The sequence below is a fragment of the Xenopus laevis genome, chromosome 7L (assembly GCF_017654675.1).
Source record: "Xenopus laevis strain J_2021 chromosome 7L, Xenopus_laevis_v10.1, whole genome shotgun sequence".
Lineage (NCBI taxonomy): Eukaryota > Metazoa > Chordata > Amphibia > Anura > Pipidae > Xenopus > Xenopus laevis.
The window spans coordinates 29,982,540-30,009,160 of NC_054383.1; the positions used below are offsets into that span (position 1 = coordinate 29,982,540).

The 26,621-nt window shown below is 40.0% G+C and overlaps 1 protein-coding gene across 1 annotated transcript; it reads left to right on the plus strand.

Annotated features, from left to right (window-relative positions):
* The first annotated feature begins 191 nt into the window (after window positions 1–191).
* golga7b.L (golgin A7 family member B L homeolog) lies at window positions 192–25,215 on the plus strand. Its single transcript, XM_018225272.2, has 5 exons — window positions 192–793; window positions 7,020–7,145; window positions 16,315–16,467; window positions 21,700–21,801; window positions 24,201–25,215. Exons 1-5 carry the CDS (start codon window positions 782–784, stop codon window positions 24,309–24,311), a joined length of 504 nt encoding a protein of 167 aa, XP_018080761.1. The 5' UTR covers window positions 192–781; the 3' UTR covers window positions 24,312–25,215.
* Window positions 25,216–26,621: the final 1,406 nt, after the last annotated feature.

Here is a 26,621-nt window from a genome sequence, read left to right on the forward strand (position 1 = left end):
GGGCGGGGCCCAGGGGGCCCCGAAAATTTTGTTGTAGGGCCCTGTGATTTCTAACTGCGGCCCTGGTTACACTCATATGTTTGTGACATATCTCACGTGACATATATGTAAATTGTATGTTACTAACACATTTCTATGATGTTTGTTTGTTAATAATTATTATGGTTATGTTCTTCATTTCCTTTTCTCTATTAATAGCAGCGCAGTGACGTCTTGTGTTGGAGTTCCGAGCGTTTGAGCGTCTGTGGGGCTGACAGTGTGCGAGCGAGGGGTTTGAATCAGTTCTCAGAAGAAGCCGAGGCTCCTCCCCCCGGTTATTGTGAGGCGAGTGGCAGTCAGTGCGGATGTTCCTGACTGTCAGCGGCGGAGCATTTGCCATTCAGCACCACGGTCAGCGCAACAGTCACAAGGGGGATTTCAGCACCGCGGAGAGCGGCATCGCTTCCCGACATTTCCCAATCACTGCCGCTCGGTCTGTTTCGTGTGATTTCAGATTTGACTCCGGATCCAGCACCGCGGGACTAGGTGTGGGATTTGCCAGGACTGAGACAAAGCAAATTAGAGTTGTCGGCAGCTGCGACTGAGCGACCAAAGGCAGACAATAGCCGAGCAATAAGTGCTTTCCCATAGAAAGTATCGGAGGGGAGAGAGGAAATAAGCTGCATACAAAGTATCACAATCCATTCTGAGACGGGAGGAGGAGGAAGAGGAGGGTGTCTGCTTCTTAGCAAGCCTTGTGTTTGACCGAGCTGCTCCCTTCTGTGTAAGTCCTGCAGAAAACATGGCAACCGAGGTATGTCCCAAAGAGTCCTGATGTGGCAAACAACTCACTGTAATAGGCCATCTTATATCCTTACAACTACAAGGCTGTCAGGGGATGCTGGGAACTGGAATTATCACATAAATTACTGAGCACCTCTCCATTTAGCCTCCTGCCTTAGGCATTTCTCTTTCATGTAGTCTCTAGGGCATCTATATGCTTTCATACACATCCCATTCCCATAAAGCATTATTTCCAACTCAGATCAACTTTCTTATAAAAGTTTTATATACATTCCTTGTACAGACACACACACATATATAAGATAATGCCAACAGCTTCCCAGGCTGATAAATACTAAAAGTCACTCTGAGGGTATCAGAACATTACCCTGTAAGTACATGAAGCAGAACAGTACAGATATGCATGCCTGAATATGGGAAGAAGATTGGGGAAAGTAGAAATAATACTATTTATGATATTATATTTTACTTTAACATAGCGGCTTATGCTTAGTGAAGTTCTCCCTGGTACAGCTCCAGGCCGTAAAACAGTAGAAAAGTCAATATATTTTATAATGTGTTGAAAAACATCATATTTTAGTGACAGTAATTGGGTTTATGTTGGAAAGGTCACCCCCTATGCATTCATCATTCATGTTTAATATATAAAGCATTTATTTTCCAATTACTATTCTCGGTTAATAATTAGTATGGGGCTTTGTTAAAGGTGTAAACATCTGTAGGTTTGAGTACAGTAAAAAAAAAAACATTGCATTGGAGAATCCCATAGCAGCAAACTCATCCAACAAAATATAAAACAAACACATAGAATGTTTCCTGTAATACAGGTTTGTGCAGTATCTCAGACATCTCTTTGCCAAAGAAAAGAAGAAGAATGCTTTGCTATATTTATTATTGTATAATTTTTATTACTGGTCACACCCACTCCATCAAAACACTGGTAAAGGGGCACCAAGAGGTACATTTAATGACTGCACCTTGAAGGGGAAGCCTATGGCTTTTATTATAGTGTAAGCTTTGTGGGGCAGCCATAGTCTTAAATACATTTACAAGACTATTTTTAAATTTTTATTGAACAAAGGGCAACAAAAACGTGAGAACTGTTTGAGCAACTTTACCCTGTTTCAGAATGAATTCACCCTTTTTTGGGTGTTTATATTGGTGGTGACAGTAATAAAGGAATTATTTCTTCCTAAATGACATATGAGAGGTGGGGTAGCTACTGTAGGTCCTGAATCAAAACTCACTTCTGCGTTGGGTTTGATGTTCACTGTTAAGATTTAAGACTGTAGGAATCTTGGGAAAGAAATGAGGTTTTGCTTTAAACCATTCACTTTTCATGGAATCATCTATTAGCTGAAGCTTACTCAATGGATTTTTAAAGCACAGTATGGGGAGGTGAGATCCCCACTAGAGAACCCTTTTGTCTCCTTTTTGGGGGCTCATTACAGTTTTAAAGACTGAGCTTGGGTAAATCAGCTGGTGCAAGTCTTAGTTCCCCTTAGCATTCTTGCACTTCAGGTTAAAGGAAAAGCAAACCCAAAAGTTAAAAAACCCTACATAGACCCACCTCCCTCCCCCCCCCAGCCTAAGTGTCACCCCGGGGCAAATGGCCCTAACTTTTTACTTACCCCTCGGTGCAGATTCCGGCATGTGAGTTTACGGGCGCCATCTTCAGCCACTTCGATAATCTTCAGAATGAGACAATTTTCAGTAATTTTCATGAGAAAATTGCTCCAACTGCACAAACACCACTCTGCTGGTCTCATTCTCAAGATTACCGAAGAGAAGAAGATGGCGCCCATGAACTCCACTGGATAGAATCTGCACGGAGGGGTAAGTAAAGGCATTTGCCCGAGGTAACACTTAGACTAGGGGAGGAGGGAGGGGGTCTATGTAGGGTAGGGGGATAGGGTTGTTTTAACTTTTGGGTTTGCTTCTCCTTTCATAGGGATTGAGCCCTCAAGTCCATAGCATTTTTGTGGGGGTGTCTTTAATCTTGCTCAGTATCCAAATCAGCATGTAACTAACTGCAATAACTGCCTGTTCCTAAGACGTAGGACAATGAGGATCTGAATAGAAAAAATTACAGATGTTGAAATGCGAAAGAAGAAGCAGAAGGTACTTAGAAGTGGAGTGAATGACAAAGCAAGGCTTTTTTTTGTCTGATCCAGGAGAGTCAAGTTTGATAAGAGTGATGTATTTGAATATGCATAGAAGTATGTCAGCAAATAGAGGAATGTGGGTGAAAGTGAGAGCATGGTGCCTTTCCTCACAATGAGAGTAGATCTATTTCGGGGATGTGAGTGGGAGGATGTGTGCTGAATGTGTCTCACAATTGTTCCCTCTCAATGGAAGACACCCTTGTTCTTATCGTGTGATTCATACTGCGTGGTAGTACTAAGGATATGGCTTTTTTTTTTACTTTTCTTTAAAGTCTATATAATTGATGGGTTTAATATTTCTTTATATTATTCAAATACTGCTTTCTAAGCAGGTTGTTGATGGAATGTAACAGCTTAGAGTTGGAAGCCATCGTTTATACTAATGGGAAACTAAGAGTACTCTATTCTAAGAAAGAGAGGCATCAAGGTATGCACTTCGGATCTTTTAAAAGAAAAAGGCTTCTAAAAGAAAGTGCTCATTTTCCACTGCTACAGGCACAAGTGCTAGAGCAATAATGGTGGTAAAATTGCCCCCCTTAGGGTTATACACTGTAGCATTTGCTATTTTAAATAGGGCTCCCTTGGGCCTAGCTTCTTCTGGAGCTTCTGCCTTCTACGTCCTGAATGATGTACAAGGTAGGAACATAGGCAGATTTTAATGAAGGCTTGGGGGGGAGCTGCACAGAGAAATCACTGAACTGGGAAACCCACGGAGAAGGTGTGTAAAATAACATAATAAACACACAGATATTCATTTATTTACTTAGCTACTATACTACAGATAGGATTTTTATGGTATATGGGAGCTATAAGAATTTTAGGAAGGTTTTACATGAGTGTAAGCAAGCTTGGATTTCTATAAAAGTGCTAAATACTGAGCTTATAAACAAGTTGCTAAAGTATAAAAAAGTCTGGGTTCAAGATCCTTTGTGGCCGTATGGGTTAATATTACTAGGGAATGATAATTTGGGGTTGGTGTGCAAGAGATATAATTCTGCTGGAGTGTAAGGAGAACTGCCTCGCTGGAGAGGTTATTGCTGGGGGCTAATGCTGACAAGGACTGGGCATGCTGGCATCTAATAGAAGCAAAAACAGAAGTGTTGAAACTAAAAAGATTATATATTCGGAGTTGAGTGTAAGATATGATATGGAATCCATCTAACATTAGCTGCTATAGGACTGAATAGAGTTGAAAAAAAACCCAACTTTAAAACACCAACATCATTTTTTAAAAAAATGTTTCTTTCTGTTAACCTGCACTGCTACAAACAACATTTTTGCATTATAACTACAGAGTTCTCAACATGTATGTGACAAAAAAAAACATTGTTGGTAAGTCTAGTGTGTTGCATTGCAGCTAGATACCATTTTTTATCCTACCCAAACAAAAAAAATCACCATCCGCCAATGGGTAGGCATGTGCCTTTGGCTTCTATATACCACCCGTGTACCCCTCAAATTGTAGAACAGGGTTTGGCAACAAATGGCACCTCATCTTTTGTAAGACTATAGCGCCTCCCACTTCTCAGTCTTCTTCTCTCTTCAGCTTCTGGCCACATGTCCAGAAAAGCATAGAAATCAAGCATTTCCTCCCTGGAAACTCAGCAGAAAAATAGCCATGTACTTTAACCTTATTGCTGCTACTACTACTGCTTGGCATCTGTTCTTAAATCTGCTTAATCCTGTAATACATTCAGCTAAGAGATTAGTCTCTGTTAGCAGATATGTATAATTTATGTTGAGCATTGAGACACATTACCTTATCCTTCCTGTCTGGCAATCTGTCTTTGACTTTAATAACTCCATGTGCCTTCCTGACTCGAGTCCCCAGTGCTAGCCTGGGATATCCATGCCTTAGCAGCCATAGAAAGAGCAATTTTAATTTGTGCTTTATTTTTTTTAAAAATTACTAATCATGTATTATTAAATGAGAGCTCTAGTTCTGTGCTCTTCTTTTCTATAACAAGCTATGTCTTTCCGGTAAAGGGGACATAAGGGATAAGCTCTTCCATCTTTAATTGCTGTAATAATATTTCTCAAGTAATAAGAAAATTAAGTTTGATGTGCACTTAAAAAAATCCCCTTAGATGAAGATATATATGGAGTATTGATGGGAGAGTTGATCCCAAACCTGCAGGTGAGTGGTTTTGGCCAAGAAGATGAGCCCCAGGAGAAGGTTCAGGTGGGTGGAGGTTCAAACTTAAAGCAAGAACTCTTGCCTTTGGTGAAGTAATACTGTTTATGGCTGATCCCAGAACAGAGTAAACACTGGCACTCATGGCAGGTTCAAGCAGGGGTGTATCCATGCATATTTATTTAGATAAAGTGCAAAGTTTCGGGGTTGTACCCCTTTGTCAAGCATGACGTGAGAGCCAGTGTTTACTCTGTTCTGAATTGCTGTGGAGGGTGCCGATCCCCCCAACACCGTGCAAAAAAAAAGCTGGGTTGGGTGTTTTTGGTAAGGTAAGAAATAACTATGGGCTGGGTTGGGAAGAAGTGGATTAAGGTGAAGGGCAGACTGAAATATTTCAAACCCTCTAATATGACGGTCACACTCATATGTCTTAATGTGGACATTGTTCTATATATGTAACCAGATTGCAGGTCTATGACTGCATCAAAGGAATTCACTGGTACATATACTGAAATACAGGGCAAACAATGTTTGGCTTTTATTATGCATATTTGGCTTTCACATAGCGTGAAAATAAATTGCCAGGCCAACTGATCCAGTTCTAAGAGTGCCTAAATTCACATTTATATTCTGTATGTTACAAGAGGACGTGCATTGTACCCTACAAATAGCATCATAGCTTTGTTTCCTTTATAATGACTAGTACTCCCGGAATCGCTCCAGTTTTTGCATGTGCTCATTTTGCCAGATTTGGCACTGGCCGTGATACTGATGCTCAACACAAGTTACTAATTAGCAGTTCTGTCGGAATAATCTTGGCAAAAACATTCGGAATAGGAAAATTACGAAGTGTAAGAAGATACGCTGTTCCAAATGGGAGCCTTTCAGTAGCCATCAACAGACGGTGACAACTGTCTCTGAACCCCTGTTCCAGGCATACGTTATCTGCCAACAAATATGTAATAATATACAGCTAGATAGTAGCAAAATGCTCTCTACTTCTGTTAGCTGGAATGAGTGCATAGTACTACTCTGCAGTGGGGATCGGCCCACCATTGGGGTGGACAAGGGGGGACTGCTTTCCTTGAGCATGTTAAATTTTCACCCTAGGGGACAGCCATGGCATATGGTGTAATTTTACAGTAGCATAGTAGTCAGCTTGAGACTAATGGGAGCAGAGTTCTGATACTGTAAGAGTAGGTTACTACTTTGGGTTAAAACAAATTCAAAGTATGGTATGCAAACCTACTACTGCTGATGATTTATTGCAAAACTACTGCTTCCAGTACACAACATACTTGGGGGGATGCTGGGAGCTGTAGTATTTTTCTAACAGAGTCCTTTGTTTGGAACAGCTTAAGCAATAGCAATGACATTCCCATTGTGTGCAATGCTTTCCTGCCCTCTCTAGAAATCCATCGAGATGCCCCTATTCTGAATACAGTTGACTCCAGCTGGTTCCCTTGTAAGATAAATAGCAGCCAGAGGAAGTGGGAGGTTTGGAGCCATAAAGTTATTCATCACTGTGGCGCAAAATATTCCCAGGCTCAGATTTTGGGTCAAGCAATGATTTCTTTCAAAAGCCCCACAGAGTCGCTTCATTCTACCCAACCAGCAGGCGCCCACTAACCAACGGGATGCAATTTTAATTGGTCATTTTTAACATTATTATGTAAAGGATATGTTTACCATACTTCAATAGATTTTTGACAGCGAGGGCTCCTGTTTGTTGAACACAACGCTTAATTACAGTGTTCCCGGGTTGGGGATGTTCTTTTGTGAAACCTGCTGAGCTATTCAGCCTCCACCTATTGTTCTTGCATCTTCTTTTATAATAAGACTGCTTTAAAAGGTCCATTTATTGAACATCAACTGCTGTAACGTCTTGTTAGAAATCCTGAAATATTGTCTTTTGTTTATGCCTTTATCTCTTCCAGATGCACAACCTGCAAGAGATGAGGAGGAGTGCCTCTCTGGCCACAAAAGTCTTTATCCAACGGGATTACAGTGATGGGACCATGTGTCAGTTCCAGACCAAGTTCCCAGCAGAACTTGAGAGCCGGGTATTCATCTCTGTTTATTATTATACTTTAAATATTTTGATCACAGTTAATGTCCAGTTGTAAATGCAATATCCTATAGTTTGAATCTGACACCTGTCAGTCAACTGATTTTGGCCTAACTGATAAACATAGCTGTACATATGCGATGCTTAGGGTTAGCAAATTATTGAATAGTTCTACACTGATACATTTGTGCTGGGTACTCTGTCTTAGCTGCTTCCCTAAAGTTTCCATACCTGCACACCATCTATTTGGGTGTACCTCCATACAAAAGGTATTAAACCTAAGGCTAACCTATGAAGGCGTTACCCTGTTGCAGTTTGGAAGCCATGGAAGTCCTGTGCTTCAAGTGGTCAAGCTAGCTGGACTCAATATTTTATCTCATAAATATGTTTGCCTATATTTCCTACCATAAATTGTTTTGGTCTGTGAGTTAAAAATCATACTTTTTCAGGGCTTCCACATCATTATTTTTTAACTTTATACAAGATAGTGTTGGCATAGTTTTACAGTATCATTATTAATTATGAAAAAGGCTAAGGTGGTGTCCTTTCTTTTTCTAGACCGTTAGGGATTTTGAAATGGATTTTTAAACATTAGATAAGGAACCTATGGCCAGCCTACTAGTGAGAAAATGGTTGCTTGAAGTAAAACTATAATACAGGAGAAGCTCAAGGGTAGCAGCTGTGGGGCCTTAGGTTCAACCAATTTATCTGCCAGGCACCAATTTGTGGGCAATTTCCTCGTTTCGCTGCCAGCAAATAAATTTGCAAAATTGCAGTGAAAAGTCACAACGATTCCAACGCTGGCAACAATTCCGCCTCTGGCGACAATTAAAGGCAAGTGTAGCAGGGGTGACCCCTGCACGTTTATTACATCAGATGTAACGTTTCGGGGGTGTGCCCCTTCGTCAGACATGTCTGACGAAGGGGCACGCCCCCGAAACGTTACATCTGATGTAATAAACATGCAGGGGTCACCCCCGCTACACTTGCCATCGTGTCTGGTATCTTTCACGGATCTTCTAGTAGGAGAGGCGCCGACCTCTCTAACCAGCACCGGGCTTAAGCTAAAGGAGGGGTGGGGAAAAGAGGACCAGTGTGAATCGTGGACAATTAAAGGCACCCATTGACTTTAATGTGTTTTAAATTGTCGCAGGCAACCCGGCCAGGCACCCTAGGCAACCTGTCCGGCCACGGCGCCGGCTTATGCGCGAAACTATGCACCAGTGCGCATTCGCGAAACTACGCATTTCGCTGGTAATTTGAGAATTTTTCAGCAAAACAGGAGAAATTCACCCATCACTATTGTTAGCATCTTCGCCAAGTTTCCTCTCACATTTAAAAAAACATTTAGACAGGTTAATTGGATCCCCATGAAATGAATCTAACGTGTGTCTATGTCCATGGAATGGACCTCGGATTATAAGCTCCACCGGAGTTGTATGAATGACAAGCGATACATATGGGTGCAATATAAATGAAAGATAATTGTATTTTTCCACATGGTAGGGGAATAAAGCAAATGGAACATAAATATATTTTAGCTCCTAATATTTACATTCGACAGATCCATAGGGATAATGCCCTTGAAATATTGGCTCTGTGTTGAGGTAACTCATGTTTGCCTGACTCTCAGGATGGAATTTCTAGAGATGTAGTTTGGGCTAAGTAAGTACAACACTGGTTCAATGAATCGATCACTCATGTGGTGCCTGAATACAAACATGTGAGATGCAAGATATGGCTGTGACAATAGCACTGCTCCTCCGACAACCCATAAAACAAAGAATATGACTAGTGATGAGCGAATCTGTCCCTTTTAGCTGAAAAATTCATGGAAACATTTGCGAAACAGTGACAAATTCATAAAACACATTGAAGCTAATGAGCTTTTTTGTGCAAAATACACGGAAGTCATTGGGCATTTTTTAAAATCCAAAATGCATTGATGTCAATGGGCATTTTTCTGCATCCGTTTGTTTTGTACAATGTATTTTCTTGCCATGAAAATGTATGCAGCACAATGTTGTTGTGAAAAATTACTTATGGCGAAAAGCAGAATTTCCACTTGAACTAGATATGACTAAAAGCAAACAGAAGAGAACTCATTTAGGCAGGGAAGCTCCTGACATGAGACAAGGTGAGAACCGCAGTAGCGCTCAATGCAGTAGGGATGTGCCCCCCTCTTGACCTGCTCCGATGCTAAAATTTGAAAGTGTGGAGAGGGCAGGGGGCTGAGCCGCTGCATTTAGGAGCCCAAAGGCCATGTGCAAAGTGCTATTTCAGATGCAAGTCACCCTGGGGCAAATCCACTAAGCAGTGAAATGCGCTAACGATGCCTTCTCCGCACTTCGCCAGGGCGCCGCTAATTCACTAAAATCGCTCAGGGGGGCGAACGGTATCGAATTTGTGCTATCTTTAATTCGTTAAGCAAAGCAAAGTTACGCTAGCGATGCCTAATTTGCATACGGCGCCAAGTTAAAGTTGAATGGACGTATATGTAGCAGCAAATACATTACACTACACAAGCCTGGGAAAGCTTCATAAAATAAAATAGAGTTGTTATTTTGTCCTATACATGTGTCCACTGTATAATTTAGGTGCCATATGTTAGGAAATGTAGGGGGGAAGGAGGGTACCATCAAAAAAATTTACGATCTTTTTCAGCCTATCACCCTTAAAAAAGGAAAAGCGCCAGCGTTTTTTGGGACTTTTTTAAACTTTTTTTGAAGCAATCCCTATTAGGGATGTAGCGAACGGCGGAAAAAATGTTCGCGAACATATTCGCGAACTTGCGTCCAAAAATGCGAACGGTTCGCGAACGTCGCGAACCCCATAGACTTCAATGGGAAGGCGAATTTTAAAAGCTAGAAAAGACATTTCTGGCCAGAAAAATGATTTTAAAGTTGTTTAAAGGGTGCAAAGACCTGGACAGTGGCATGCCAGAGGGGGATCAAGGGCAAAAATGTATCTGAAAAATACATTGTTGACACAGCGCTGCGTTTTGTGCTGTAAAGGGCAGAAATCACACTACGTCACTCAGGTGATGTTTCTGGACACGGAATGTGAAAAAGCTCACACAGCTAGGTGGCACTTGGTTAAAGACTGGGCAAACAATGCCTGCAAGGGCAACGTATACAGTAGTGGATACGGAATATATTATTGCTGCTGTAAAAACATCACTCAGGTGATGTTTACGGACACGGAATTATTATTGTTATTTAGACAGAATGTGAAAAAGCTCACACAGCTAGGTGGCACTTGCATACCTCCCAACTGTCCCTCTTTTGACCACTCAACCCCTGTCCCTCTTTTGTACTGGAAAGTCCCTCTTTTCTCTGCACTGAACAGCCAGAAAAAAAACAGTTTCTAACTTAATTGGCTTTTGGCAGAGAGCTCAGAACAGCTAACAGGTGCAAATAAGATACTTTGTAACAATTTTGACTCTGGTTGGTGCTGGTGGTGGTGAACTACTAGGAGGAGCAGCACACCAGTCCCTCTTTTCTCTGCACTGAACAGCCAGAAAAAAAACAGTTTCTAACTTAATTAGCTTTTGGCAGAGAGCTCAGAACAGCTAACAGGTGCAAATAAGATACTTTGTAACAATTTTGACTCTGGTTGGTGCTGGTAGTGGTGAACTACTAGGAGGAGCAGCACACCAGTCCCACTCCCCAACACAGCTAGACTAATAGCACTGGGCTCTTATAGTAGCAAAGTAAAAAAACAAAAAAGAAAATAAAAGCAGTCCTTACAAGGACTATTGGGTTATTACAGCAGTCAGCAGATGAGATCAGAAGCAGTGCCCACAGCAGCTACATACAGAGCACTGCAGTAGAAGGTAGATTACTAGTCAGCAAAGCTAACTAACCTAAACTCACTGTCCCTCAAATCCCTGCAGAGTTCTGTCCCTACAATACAGAGCAGTATCAAGTAGATTACTAGCCAGCAAAGTTACTATCAACTGTCCCTCAAATCACTAAACAGCTCTCTCCCTACACTAGCTCTTCCAAGCACACACAGGCAGAATGAAAAAACGCTGCAGGGCTTCAGTTTATATATGGAAGGGGAGTGGTCCAGGGGGTGTGGGGGTGGTCCAGGAGGGAGAGCTTCCTGATTGGCTGCCATGTATCTGCTGGTCTGGGGTGAGAGGGCAAAAATAAGCGCCAGCTAAGGCGAACCCAAATTGGCGAACGTCGCGCGACGTTCGCGAACATTCGGCGGACGCGAACGGCCGATGTTCGCGCGAATTAGTTCGCGGGCAAACAGTCCGCGACATCCCTAATCCCTATCTACTCTATTGCACTTCGCCTGGTCTGAGGTGGTGAAGGCAAGTCTGGTGCAAGAGGTAACGTTCAGTAAATGCGCAAGTTCGTGAATTAGCATAATTACATGGTCCCTTCGCCATAGCGCAACTACACCTGGCGTAAGGGTACGAAGTAGCGCCAGAGTAGGTCGACTTCGCTAGCGAATTTACACCAGTGCCCGTTAGTAAATCGCCGAAGTAACGAAATGACGTCATGCTGGCGAATTTTCGCTAGCGTTAGTCACTTCGCCCTTTAGTAAATCTGCCCCAATGTCTTTTTACCCACAGTGCAGTATTTTCCCATATTTCCAGTGTAATTGCAGCCATGAGCGAGAGCTGCACCTAATGCAGTTGCAACAGAATTAAAATGAATCATCAACAACAACCGAAGCTGCAAATTTTTGTGCTACTTGTATCTGTGTGCAAAAAAATCTTTTTTATTAGTTGAGGAGAAGACATTAACAGATCTTATAATAAAAACAAAACAGTTGTGGAATAACTTGGCTATGGAGTTGAGAGCTTGCAGCAGTTTCAGTACATCATTGCAAATATATCAACCCTTTCTGCAGTCATTTACACATTCTATTTTAAGCCTGCTTGAAGGAGATATTTCCTTGTGTTTGCACTACAAAATATCTCGGGTCCTGCAGCAGCTTGGAGAAAACTCATTAATCAACAGAGCAAAAGATTCTATGGGGAATTTCTTCAGAATGGAGGAATTGCCATGGGGGCAGCAGGCAGTGAGAGAAAGGGAGATGTAGTTCTGTAGTTTTTTATCCTAATTAGCAGAATGACTGTAGACATACAGTGGGCACCTGACACTTCAGAGGAGAACACTTTGTATGGGAAAACAGAAATATTCTAATTATTTTTAGGAATAAAAATGGAACTGTGAAATGTACCAGCAGGAGCAAAATTAAAAAAAAGATTATTACACTAAATTAATGGCATTCCGTTGCCAGACTGAGACTGTACATATTGAAATATTAAAAATGTAAATTCATTTAAATCGGTTTATACTCTAAAAGGTTGTATTTATAATAAAAAAAAATGATGAAACTAAATGATAATCGCCAATGCTTTATGAAAGTGAATGAATCATTAATTGTTCTTGATATAGTGCCGCCGTATGACACAGGCTTTACAGAAAGTGGGGGTGCTCGTCTTATTTCATCGAAACACCAGGGTAAATTATCTGATGAATAAATTCGTAAATTTGGAGCGAAAAAGTTTTTTGACGCCGGTGACAATTCTGACGCCAGCAACCATTAAACGCAAGCCCACTGACTTTAATGTGCGTCAAATTGTCACCGGAGTCAGAATTGTCTCTGGCATCAATTTTGACTCGACGCGAATTGACACCGGCATCAAATTCGCCCATCACTATTGTTTATCATGCAGCAATGAAAATATGTATCCAAATCTTTTCTCTCTGCATGATGTACACTTTGGGGTGAAGGAATTGGGCAGAGCTGCTGCTGGGCACTGCCATCCAGTAGACTAGAATGTCCCGTAGTATCACTCAACAAGCACTTGCGGCGCGGAAAATGCTGCATTCGGAAGCAGACTAGCACCATTATGGCCTTTGTATCCTGATACTCCCTAACTTGTACATCTGAATGGCGAACAAGTTAGAGGATGGGGTTGGGGCAAGAGAGGGGAAACCTCTTCCTCCTAATGCAGGAAGCACTCTGTTCAAGGGGAAGAGCAGAAAGCAGCATACAAATTGCAAAAAAAAATGGCCTAGTCCTGCTTTTTTTTTTTTTTTTGCACTGCTGTGCAAATGACCCTCTATGCTTCAATTATACAGAGCAATAATGGATCTAATAATGCTGTTCTTAACCAAGAGATTGACATGTATTACAATATACATATTATGACATTATTAAAGGCACATATTGAATGATAAATGGTCTGTGATTGTTGCGCTTTTGATACTTAATGCAATAAATTTGTGATCATTTTAGTTAAATGTATCCAATAATTACGACAGAAAATAAGTTCTTTGCTGTGAATGAGAAACAAGTTCCCTAGAATAGGATAACAAATGGGAAACCTGCCAATTTCTTATTTATCCATCTGTGTATGTGTAGAATTGCTTACAAATGTGATAATGGAAAACTGAATGAAAGAAGACGGAAGACACGGAGCAATAACACGAGGGAAATGAGAACAGAAAGGGGAAAGTGGGGGGGTGTAAAGGTGGGACTGGGTAATTAAATAACGAGAATGTAAGAAGGAATGGATCAGTTTAAGGCAGGGATGCAAAAGAGAGGAGGGATATAGAGTATGTAAGACAACGCACTTGGGCAGATTTATCATAGGTCGAAGTGAATTCAAGGGAATTTTCGAAGTAAAAAAATTCGAAATTCAAAGTAATTTTTTGGATACTTCAACCATCGAATAGGATACTACAACTTCGAATTTACTTCGACTTAAATTCGAAGTAAAAATCGTTTGACTATTCGACCATTCGATAATCGAAGTACTGTCTCTTTAAAAAAAACTTTGACTTCAATACTTCGCCAACTTAAACCTGCCGAATTGCTGTTTAGCCTATGGGGGACCTCCTGTATGTTTTGCTAAGTTTTTTTTTAAAGTCAAAGGATTTTTTGGAAAAATCGTACAATTGTATGATAAAATCGTTCGATTCGAAATACAATCGTACTACGGTGGTAAGGTGTATAAAATCCTCCGAATGTCAGAGGATTCTATTCGATGGTCGAATTTCAAAGTTTTTTCTACTTCGAAATTCGACCTTTGATAAATCTGCCCCTCAGTTGTAAACAAGTTGCAAAGTGCAAGAAAACTGGTCTGGGCTTGAGGTGAGTAGTGATGGGCGAATTTATTTGCCAGTCGCTAATTTGCGGCAAATTTCTGAGTTTCGCCACCGACGAATAGCTTTGTGAATTCGCCGGCGTCAAAAATATGTGAATTTTGTGGCGAATCAAAACGGGACAAATTGGCCCATCACTAGAGGTGAGTATTGCACCAGATCACAGGATTCATGACTGTAATATGCTAATTCTTACATCTTATCCACTGCTAAATTCTCTCCAATGAAGCCCCATCAATGCAAAATAAATTAAGTAGTGGAATAATGGTCAGACACAGGTCGATCCTGCAAACCTTTCAGTCCAGGCTACAAAAAAACCCGTCTAGCAGTGGCCACAACCAATCACAGCATTTTGGGGGGAGTGGTAATATGTTTAAAAGGCTTTTGGAATGGACAATATGTTCCACTTGTAAAAGAGTTTAGAAACATGTTGTGTGAATTAAAGGGGTTGTTCACCTTTGAGTTAAATTTTCATACAGGTATGGTATCCATTATCTGGAAATCCATTATCCAGAAAGCTCTAAATAATGGAAAGGCCATCTCCCATAGACTACATTTTATCCAAGTAATCATTTTTCTTTTATAAAAAATGATTTCCTTTTTCTCTGTAATAATAAAACAGTAGCTTGTACTTGATCCCAACTAAGATATAATTAATACTTATTGGAAGCAAAACCAGCCTATTGGGTTTATTTAATGTTTACATGAATTTCTAGTAGACATAAGGTATAAAGATCCAAGTTACAGAAAGATCCGTTATCTTGAAAACCCCAGGTCCTGAGCATTCTGGATAACAGGTCCTATACCTGTGTGTAGTGTAGATCCAAAGTAGTATACAATATTGTGATAAATTATCCTGACAATGATCTCTGAGAGGACTGAAATATATCTATGTTTTTTACAAAAAAAACAGGTCCTGAGCATTCTGGATAAAAGGTCCTATACCTGTATGATGTAGGAGTGATATTCGGAGACAATTTTCAACTGGAATTCATTTTTCATTTGTGGTTTTTGAGATATTTTGCTTTTTATTCAGCAGCTTTGTAGTCTCAGCAATCTGTTTGCTAGCATCCAAATGTTCCTAGCAACCAGGAATTGATTTGAATAAGAGACTTGAATATGAAAAGGAGAGGCCATGAATAGAAGGATGAATAATAAAAAGTAGCAATAACAATAAACTTGTAGCCGTATAGACTATTTGTTTTTTCAATGGGGTCAGTGACTAACCATTTAAAAGCTGGAAAGAATCAGAAGAAGAAGGCAAACATATATAAATATAGAAAACATGAAGGCCAATTGAAAAGTTTCTTAGAATTACTGTAGCTATTCTGTAACATACTAAAAGTTAGGCGAACCACTCCTTTAAACACTGACATGTGTAAAACATACACTTATGTCTGACGATCAGATTTTGCCCCGTTGCACTTCGCTGAAAAATTCACAAATTTCCCGAAAAATTTGCGAAACGTCGAACAAAACTTGAATTTTGATGCCGAAGTAAATTTTGACGCCTGTGTCAATTCGCGGCAATTTTGATGCTGCGTTAAAGCCAATGGGTGCCCAAATAATGTTAACACACCACATTTTTGACGCGAGTGACTATTCCGATACGCGTCCAGATTTTATTTACGCCAGGCAAATATTCGCAGTTTCATGAATTTATTTGCTGCCAGCGAAATTCGCTGCAAATTCTTGCCTGGCGAATTCATTCGCCCGTCACTACTGCAATTATTCACAATTTAATTTATTGAATATTCATTCTGTTATTCCTGGTGCATCTTTTCTGGTGTGGGAATTTGCTGGGGACTAAGAAAGGCATTTTATTTAAGGTGCAAGTCAGAAGAACCTACATAAAGTGCCATTTCTGAATGCCAGCAAGTTCTAGCCATGTGTATTGAAGAAGGGCATGGAGCAAAAAATATAAGAGGAGAGGCACTGGATCACCAAGGAGGCACATGTAATGGCCTAAACGCAAAGCACATACATGATATTTACCTGCCTTTGCATTCCTTATTGTTTCCTGCTCAGATTGAAAAGCAGCTGTTTGAAGACACAGTGAAAACTCTGAATATGTATTACATAGAAGCAGAGAAGATTGGGGGCAGCTCATACCTGGAGGGCTGTTTGGCATGTGTCACGGCCTACTTTATATTCTTCTGCATGGAAACACACTATGAAAAGGTAAGGAGAGATCTTCTACCCCATGCAGGTGTACAAATATAAATATCTTTTATGTCTCCTTTAATTCTTGGTAGTAATTAAATTTCATTATTATATTATCAGCTGATGAATTTCATGACAAGCTCAGTAATACAGCAGTGCGTCCTATGTTTGTGCAGTTTAGCAGTTTAGATCCAAAGCAGTACAGGTCTAGGATCTGTTATCCAAAAAGCTCCAAATGTAAAGGCAGTCTCCCATAGACTCCATTATAATTAGGGATGCACTGAATCCACTATTTTGGATTTGGCCGAACCCCCGAATCCTGTGCGAAAGATTCGGCTGAATACCGAACCCTAATCCTATTTTGCATATGCAAATTAGGGGTGGGAAGGGGAAACATTTTTTTACTCCCTTGTTTTGTGACAAAAAGCCGCGCAATTTCCCTCCCTGCCACTAATTTGCATATGCAAATTAGGATTCAGATTCGGTTCAGCCGGGAAGAAGGATTCGAACGAATCCGAATCCTGCTGAAAAAGGCGAATACTGGCCGAATCCCAAACCAAATCTTGGATTCGGTGCATCCCTAATAGTTATGGGTGAATTTATTCGTCAGGCGAAAATTCATGGCGGAGTTTCCGTGTTTTGCCAATACATTTCCGGAATTGCTGAGAAAATTCCAGCGCCGTCAACAATTTAGATGCCGGCGAGAATTAAATGGACTCCCATTGATTTTAATGCTCGTCAAATGTCACCGGAATTGTTGCTGGCGTCAAAATTCGCACGCTCCATGAATTCGCCCATCACTAATCCCTAATTTATAATCAAATAATCCAAATGTTTAAAAATTATTTCCTTTTTCTCTGTAATAATAAAACAGTACTTGATCCCAACTAAGATATAATTAGGCTAGGGCCACACGGCGCGATTTTGCCGCGATTCTGCGCTGGGCGAGTTGCGAGTTACGAGTCGCTGCGGTTTTTAAGCCGAAATAGCTTTGTTAACTTTGGCGCTGGCGTCAATGCAAATCGCGGCGAAATCGCTGCGCTAATTCACACGCGGCGATTCTTTTCTACTGTCGCCCGGAAACGCCCAGCGAGGCAACTTCGGGCGACAATAGAAAACGAATCGCCGCGTGTGAATTAGCGCAGCGATTTCGCCGCGATTTGCATTGACGCCAGCGCCAAAGTTAACAAAGCTATTTCGGCTTAAAAACCGCAGCGACTCGCAACTCGCCCAGCGCAGAATCGCGGCAAAATCGCGCCGTGTGGCCCTAGCCTTAAACTTCATTTGAAGCAAAACCAGTCTATTGGGTTTATTTTATGTTTACATGATTTTTTTAGTAGACTTAAGGTATGAAGATCCACATTACAGAAAGATCCCTTATCCGTAAAACCCCAGGTCCCGAGCATTCTGTATAACAAGTCCCATACCTGTGTGCAGTGTAAATCCAAAGTAGTATACAATATTGTGATAAATCATCCTGACAATGATCTCTAAGTGGACCGAAATGTATCTGTTTTTTACAATCTGAAATGGAGGTTTGAACAAGACAGTTACCATGAGAGTTTTGCATAATAGGAATGTTTAATAAAGGGTTTTTACTCTTTAATAAATCTTGCACGAAAGCAGTCAGGTACAAATAATATAACTAGTGATGGGGGAATTTCTTCAGTTTTGAGTCGCAGGAAATTCGCGAAAAACTTTCCGAAAAATTTGTGAAAATCTAAAACTGATGCCCACGTCAATTTTGGACGCACCGAAAAGACGATTGCGTCAATTTTGACGTCGACATTGGGCGTTTGGCACGACCGACTTTTCGGACGCGCATCCAAAATTTTTTGACGCCGGAGGGAATTTATGGACGTGGAAATTCGCTGTGAATTCGCGCCAGGCAAATTTATTCGCCCATCACTAAGGGGCCCATTCACTTAGCTCGAGTGAAGGAATAGAGGAAAATAGAGGAAAAAAACTTTGAATTTCGAATGTTTTTTTTTGGCTACTTCGACCATCGAATGGGCTACTTCGACCTTCGAATCAAACAATTCGAACTAAAAATCGTTCGACTATTCGACCATTCGATAGTCGAAGTACTGTCTCTTTAAAAAAAACTTTGACCCCCGAAGGATTTCAATTCGGCAGTCGAATATCGAGGGTTAATTAACCCTCGATATTCGACCCTAGGTAAATTTGCCCCTAAATGTAACGTATTACAGGATGCAAATACTTTTTTGCAGATAAAGAGATAGATAAAGAGAATGTCAGCTCACTGAACCAATACTTTTCCATGACGTTTAGATTCCTGCCCTAAGCTTCACTGAATTGCTCAAGAGGAAGTTATTGGTGGGAAATCTGTCATATTTTGACCCTTTATTAAAGGACAGGTGGCCTGTATGAAATAGGATTTGGATTTGCAAAGAGTCACCACCTCTTGGTGCAATATTTAAGCTTTGAACTCTTTCCAACATCGACACAAGGAAACTTTTGAGAGCAGGGCATAGTCGCACGTCAGGTCTGGAATTTCCCATTATTATCTGTCTATTTCTCTGTGAGCAGATTTAATCCTTCCTTTAAACACTTGGGAAAGGTTGTTTCAACATGAAGCCACTCAGCAGGCTGAGCTTTGGAGGGATAATTGCCCAATCTCTTTATCTAACGACCGTCCATCTGGGCATTTGTCCAAAACAAACAGAACCTTTGTAAGTAGGAACATTAATTTCCCAGCAGGTTTTGTTCACACCTCGGCTCTGTTAATAACAATGGAGTATAAGATAAAAAACTGGGAATCAAGGACAAAATGTAAAAGTTCGGGTGAGCACAGCCCAAACTGGCCCATGCGACTGATGAGCTACCTATCTTATTCCTATTGGTTTGTTCCCCTTGATTCTATTGTGTTTCCAACTCTAAAAACAGCAGAGGGAGATCTTTAACCATTGCAGATGTAGCAGTCTTATTGGGACCCTAGGGGCCCATTTACTTAGCTCGAGTGAAGGAATAGAATAAAAAAAACTTCGAATTTCGAATGATTTTTTTTGGCTTCTTCAACCATTGAATTGGCTACTTCGACTACGACTTTGAATCTAACTAAAAATCGTTCGACTATTCCCCATAAGCTTTCTAAGTATTTTTTGGTCAAAGAAAAATCGTTCGATCGATGGATTAAAATCCATCGAAGGATTCGAAGGATTTAATCGTTCGATCAAACGATTTTTCATTCGATCTAACTATTTGAGCTAAATCCTTCGACTTCGATATTCGAAGTCGAAGGATTTCAATTCAGCAGTCGAATATCGAGGGTTAATTAACCCTCGATATTCGACCATAAGTAAATTTGCCCCCTAGTGTCAGCACTGGAAGCTCCAATGCCACCTACATGCCCATACTGATACTAAGTGGGGTATTTACTATAACTCAAATTAATCTAATTTTTTAATGAAAACGAAGTCAAGCGAATGCCCATCCACAAATTTAACTCATTTATCAATAATCCTTCAGTGCGGTTCAAATTTGTGCATCAATTTTCAAATTGATGATCTGAAAACTGGAATTTATTGGATTATCAGACGAAAAGCGCAGATCACGATGTCAAGAAACATCTTCAGGGATCTCTGCCATTGACTTCTGCATGACATCAACAGGTTTTAGCCGGAGTATTTTCGGATTCAGATTTTTAGCAACTTTGGGGTATAATAAATCTCTAAAAATTCTTTTTTTTCCCTCTAAAAATGTGAGTTTTCCCCTTTTAAAAACTGGACCAGAAAAATTTGAAGTTTAATAAATAGGCGCCTAAGTGTGCATTGTAAACTTCTTGTGTGCTGGGCCATGGTAAACATACTGATAGTACAGGTATGGGCCTGTTATCCAGAATGCTCGGGACCTAGGATTTTGCAGATATGGGATATTTCCATAATTTGGATCTCCATACCTTAAGGGGCAGATTTATCAAAGGTCGAGGTAAATTTTCAAATGAAAAAAATTTGAATTTCGAGCTATTTTTTGTGTACTTTGACTAGGGAATAGTCCAAATTCGATTGGAATTTGAAAAAAATGCAGAAATTCGAATTTCAAAATTTATCATGTACTGTCTCTTTAAAAATTCTACGTTGACCATTGCCATCTAAAACCTGCCAAATTGCTGTTTTAGCATATGGGGGATGTCCTAGAACCCATTTGGAGTCAAAATCTAAGGTTTTTTTGGGAAAAACTTTTTTGATCAAATGCGCTTTTACTTTGATTCGAATTTGGCCGAAAAACAGCCCTAATCAACCAAAAAAAAAATCAATTTAATTTCGGTTGCTCTTTTTGAATTTTGACGTTTTTTCAATTCGAAATTCAACCCTTGATAAATATGCCCCTAAGTGTACTAAAAATTAATTGAAACATTAACAAACATCAACATCCAATATATCTTAGTTGGGATAAAGTACAAAGTAAAATTGTATCAATTACAGAGAAAAAATAAATAATTTTTTAAATTTTTTAATTATATGATTAAAATGGAGTCTATGGGAGATGACCTTCCCATAATTTGGAGCTTTCCGGATAATGGATCCAATACCTGTATCTGCAAAACCTACTCGGTGTGTAAGGCTCAAAAGCAAGTGCCCATTGTAATGGATTAACAGTACTGATAATACTGGAAATGTAGGGTCTGTTTATAGGTAAGTGAGCATCACACTATAATACAACAATGTCCAATATAATGAACACACCACAGAATTCCACCATTTCCTATTCTAAACAACAACAAAAGCATTATTCTGTATGCTACATAAAGAACATATATTGAGTCATACATAGGTAACATTTAGGTATAAACTCTATATATATAGAGTGTATGTGTGTTTTACTTTTAATTGGCACAGTGTGTGTGTCTAACTGGCATCCTGTTGTAGTGTGTAAATCTTAGTGTAGGCTGCTATGAGCCCCATTAATGTAATGGCTCAGCACTGAGTCTCATTGGTAAGATATATATTTGGATGCCTTCCCAGATCCAGAAGACAAAAGAAGTGAGTCTTAAAGGGGCCCGGGTGCAACAGCAGCACTATTTCTTTTCTGAGCTTCCCTATTTCTATTATATTGAATGCTTCAGATTATAAAAAAAATGCCATTTAAATTAAGGGACTATGGTGGAATGTTGCTGGTGCAGAAATGCTGTGTACTTGTGATTATTGTATGTTGTTCAGACACTTCTACATTAAATTATGCAAACGGAAAATGTTTTGGGAAGTGTAAATATGTACTTTAATGTTGAAGGTGCTAAAGAAGATCTCTAAATACATCCAAGAACAGAATGAGAAGATTTATGCCCCCAGGGGACTTCTAATTACAGATCCTGTGGAGCGGGGGATGCGAGTTGTATCCTTTTCAGCCTCATTTTTATTCACTGTGTCACTTTAATTCTCTAGTTCTGCTGTTTAGTGTTCTACTCTGAAAAAAGGTACATGTTCTAAATGAGCTGGGATTCTGTTATCCATCTATCCTTCTGTCTGTCTGATTATCTATCTATCTTCCTGTCTTTCTATGTTCCTGTCTGTCTAACTATCTCCCTGTCTTTCTATCTATCATCTATATATCTAACTTCCTGTCTATCTATCTGTCTGTCTGTCTGTCTATCTATCTATCTATCTATCTATCTATCTATCTATCTATTTATCTTCTTGTCTGTGAGGATGTTACCTAAGCGGTGGGGACGCCTGCCACCTTGATTGTGGGAACGCCCGCCACTTGCTTCTGCCCCTTCGTGATTTGCACCACTACTTCCGGGTTCACACAGCGTTCCTCAGCTTTATTATGCGCCTTCGTGCCTAACTGCATTGCGCTGGTGCAAAATTCAAATATTTAAGGGTGCCGGCGCTATTTGTGCTGAGCCTGCCTGTTTTCATCTAGTCTGTTGCCTGTCCTGACCATTGCTTGTTATTGTCTACTCTCTTGGATTCCTGCTTGGTACTGCGATATTGGTGTGTTTTGACCCAGCCTGTGACCCCAACTATTCTCTCGCTTACTGAATCTGCACTGCCTCTCCTGTTTGATTTTGACCCGGCCTGTTCCTGACCACGCTTCTGGTTCTTTGTTCGGTTACTACATTCGGTTCCCTCACCATCCCAGAACTCTCCCCCTTGGTCCTCTCACTTAAAGGGCATCTAAAGGCAAAACAATAAAATCCCATTTTTACTTTCTTTAAAAAAGCAACCTATCTCCAATATACTTTAATTAAAAAATGTGTACCGTTTTTACAAGAAACCTGACTATATGCAGTGAAATTCTCCCTTCATTTACTGCTGTGGATAGGAATTGTCAGATGGTCCCTAACTGCTTAGCAGGGAAACAATCATACTTATGAACAGCAGGGGGAGCCCCCGCCTTACTTCCCAGCCATGCAGAACTCAAGCAGCTTTGTTTATGATGATCCCTAAGCAGCCCAGACCACACTGAGCATGTGCACAGTCTTAGTCTTGCAAAGATGTTTAACAAAGTTACAAGATGGTGACCCCCTATAGCCAACTTTGAAAGCATAAATAATTTATTTGATTAGGCTTGTGGTGCAGTAAGTTCATGTTTATATTTAGTATACAAAATACAGCATTTCTAGCCTAATTCTATTTTAGACTTTACATGCCCTTTAAAGACCTGGTGACAACCAAGTAGCAGAGGGCTCCTCCCAAAGCGAAAGGTTGTTGATATTGGTGGAGGAGCGAGCCGCAACCAGGAGGTTGGAATTAGTTCTGGGTGTGGGACTCCGTCTTTCTGTCATTCTATCTTCCTGTCTGTCTGTCTATCTATGATCTATCATATACCTACTGATCATCTAGCTTCCTGTCATACATAAATCTATCTGTCTGTCTCTACTCTATCTTTGTTTCTGTCTATCTTTACAATTACTGTACATAGAAGGGCTCATTCATGTATGACATGGAAGTTGCATTCACACACATTTACCCACAGTCACTTGCATTTAAAACCACATTCATTTAAGGTCAGAGAGCGAACTTTGTACTTCTGTATGATTGTGCGAGGAACCGCTCGGTCCTTCCTGCATACTAGTGGTGTGCGGGTCACAAAATTCTCGACCCGCATCCAACCCTAACCAACCCCATCCCAATCCACACCCCTCTATTTATAGACCCGCCCTGCAGTGATGTCACAAAAGGGGTGGGAGCAAAAGTTTTCAGAGGAGCATCTTCGGTAATTTTCTATTTTGTGTTAGTTCATTAATGACTGGAATGTCTGGTCCTATAATGAAATTGAGAAAAAAATGTTACATTTTCAAAAATGCTCACTTTAAATTCAGAAGATCTGGGTGAGATTGAGAAAAAAAATCGTGGATTTATAGTGAATGAACATGTCACTGTTTTCTTATCACATCTTTTGTTGAGAGTAAATTAGAGTTGTGTTGACTCCCTATCCTCAATACAAAGATATAGATATGGCTTGGCCCATCCAACTCGCTGCACTAGCTTAGTCCTTGTGCTCACATTGATCAAGTCTATTCTTGAGGCCAATACACAATAATGTGACTAGGAACTCCCGGACCTGGGTGCACCCATGACCCCCCCCAATATACTTTTTTACTTAAGCCACAATGAGCCTATCAGGAATATGAACTCTTTTTACTGTCCCAGATCTAGAGTAGCAGTGTTAATATATTTATGATGCACCAGTATGAGTGACTACATAGGTTTCCAGGAGTGTCAGCCAATAAAGACTTGGCAGTAGCTCATTCTCTTGCTTGTTTATCCCTGACCATGTTCCTACAGATTGAGATCTCAGTGTATGAGGACCGGTGCAGCAGTGGTAGTAGCAGCAGTGGCAGTTCCAGCAGCACAAGCAGTGGTGGCGGTGGAGGGGCGGCCAGTCGTGCCCGATGACTGGCAGAGAGTCCCTGTGGGGACCTGTACTGCCGAGATGACGGCCTTTCGGAAATACGAAGACTCAGATATCAGAGTACTAGGTTTTAACGCAAGGCTAAATTACTTCTTTTTTTTTTTTTTTTTTTACTGAAATGGACATAAATATTTATTTTCTGAGAACATTAAGCCTGAAAGAAAATGGACCCAGAAATCAGTGTTCAGAATTATTAAGCAATGGGAACACATAAAGGAACTCTACCGAATGATATGACTTCTGTGATGATATCCTATTTCATTTGTGTCTATAAGATTAACCAAAAGGAACGTTATTCGTCTATAACGAGGTGCAGTTCCACACTCTTCCAGATCTCACGTTCAAGAACACAAATGTCACAGTACTGTATCTTTAGAAATATCCACATATCCGATTTCCTCAACACTGGAAATCTGTTGACTTTCTTTGTGGTCTATTTATCGGAGACAAAATATTGTATATTGTACGGTATAACGTTTTATGATAGATCCACTATCCAGAAACCCTTTTATGCAGAAAGCTCCAAGGTACAGTAATGCCATTCCGCATGGTGTAATATGTAAAGGGATCTATAGAGAAAAATATATCTTATCACTTGGGAAAAATGCATTTTTTGACTCCTTTATACGTCTTCTAGCGCTAGTCACTGCCTATTCACGGATATTAATTATATATATATATATATATATATATATATATATATATATATATATATATATATATATAATTATATAAAGTTCCAAAGGACCCGCACTCCAGTTTCCGTGAAAATATTTTGATTTTATTCATACTCGTGCATCCGTTTCGGCCCTCATTTGGATCTGCATCTGTATATATATATATATATATATATATATATATATATATATATATATTTTTTATGACCTCTCCCCCTAAATACCACATCCATTTTACAAAATATGGCAGGCTTTTGAAAGTTTGAACACATTTTTGGGTCAGGTTTTATGTGTTATTACAGTTTTGCTCATGTAGGTGAATTGCCCTTTAAGCTGTCTCATTTCTCCCAAGAGACCTGCTTATCTTAAATTGTTACAAATATATCTAAGTGTAGCTGCCACATATTCTGAGCTCTCTGCCAAAAGCCAATTAAGTTTTAGAAACTTTGTATCTTTTTCCTGGCTGTTCAGTGCAAGAGATCAAAGAGAAAAACATTTCAGTAACAATCTGGGACTGCGGGCTGAGCTGCCAAAATTGGGACTGGACAGTTGGGAGGTATATTTTAATGTATATATACAGTGTATAAATGTGTTTAATTAGGGGACTTGTAAGGTATAATGCAGGTTTTTAATTGCTATGTTTATTGGAACAATGGTTTTATTATGTAACACAATGACAATGAACCTCAGATCTTATTGCCTTAATCCTGTAAATGAGAGAAATAATGCACAGGTTGTAAATAACACTATAAAAGGAAAATGTCATTATGTCGCAGGCAGGTGAAAAACAAAAGGCACAGCACGTGAAACCCATTTCTTCAAAAAGCTTTTGTCTTCGGTTGAAATTGTACCATCCATTTATGAGACGTCAAATGTCTACATTCAGCAAATGACAAGTGTTGGCTCTGAGAAGCTAAATTTCACTTTGTTCCTCAATTCAATTCAGTTTAATTTATTAATATTTGTTATCAAGAACTGTCCTAATGTATTCTCAATATTAACTGGGCAAATAAAGCCCTATAGCGCTATTCTGTTTCTGACAGTATCAGTAATGCTCTGTGCAGATAAAATGATGGCCCCTTAGACGCCACCCAGTGCTTGTTGCATTGAAACACACCTTATGCAATAAAGTGCAGATGTCTAGAGTGCATTCTGGATGCTGATCTGGCCGTTTGTGTATTTTCATTGCAAAGGAAGGGAGCCTGGAATATGGTAACCTGTAAGGTATGTACAAGTGACATTATTGTGGGGATGACTTGCTGTCTCAGCACAATAAGTAATTGATGATTTTTCTGCAAGTGCACAGTAATCTGATGCTCTTACGAACCTTTATTATTTGTATTCGCCTTGATTTTTTTTCCTAATACAGAAGGTAATGTGGAGCTTTTGGCATGCTGAGGAATGTGCCAGATTTTCACCAGTTGACTACTGAACATACTTGTTGTAGGCTTAGAAGGACTTCAGTTACATGGAAAAGAGGAAATTCTTTTTTAAAGATAAGTCACATACCTGTACTAACGTGTTAAACCACCATGTGACCCTGCAACACGCTGTGTGTGCTTTGCCATTGATGCTACTTGTGTCGGGTAGAAAATACCATTCTAGCATGAGAAATGG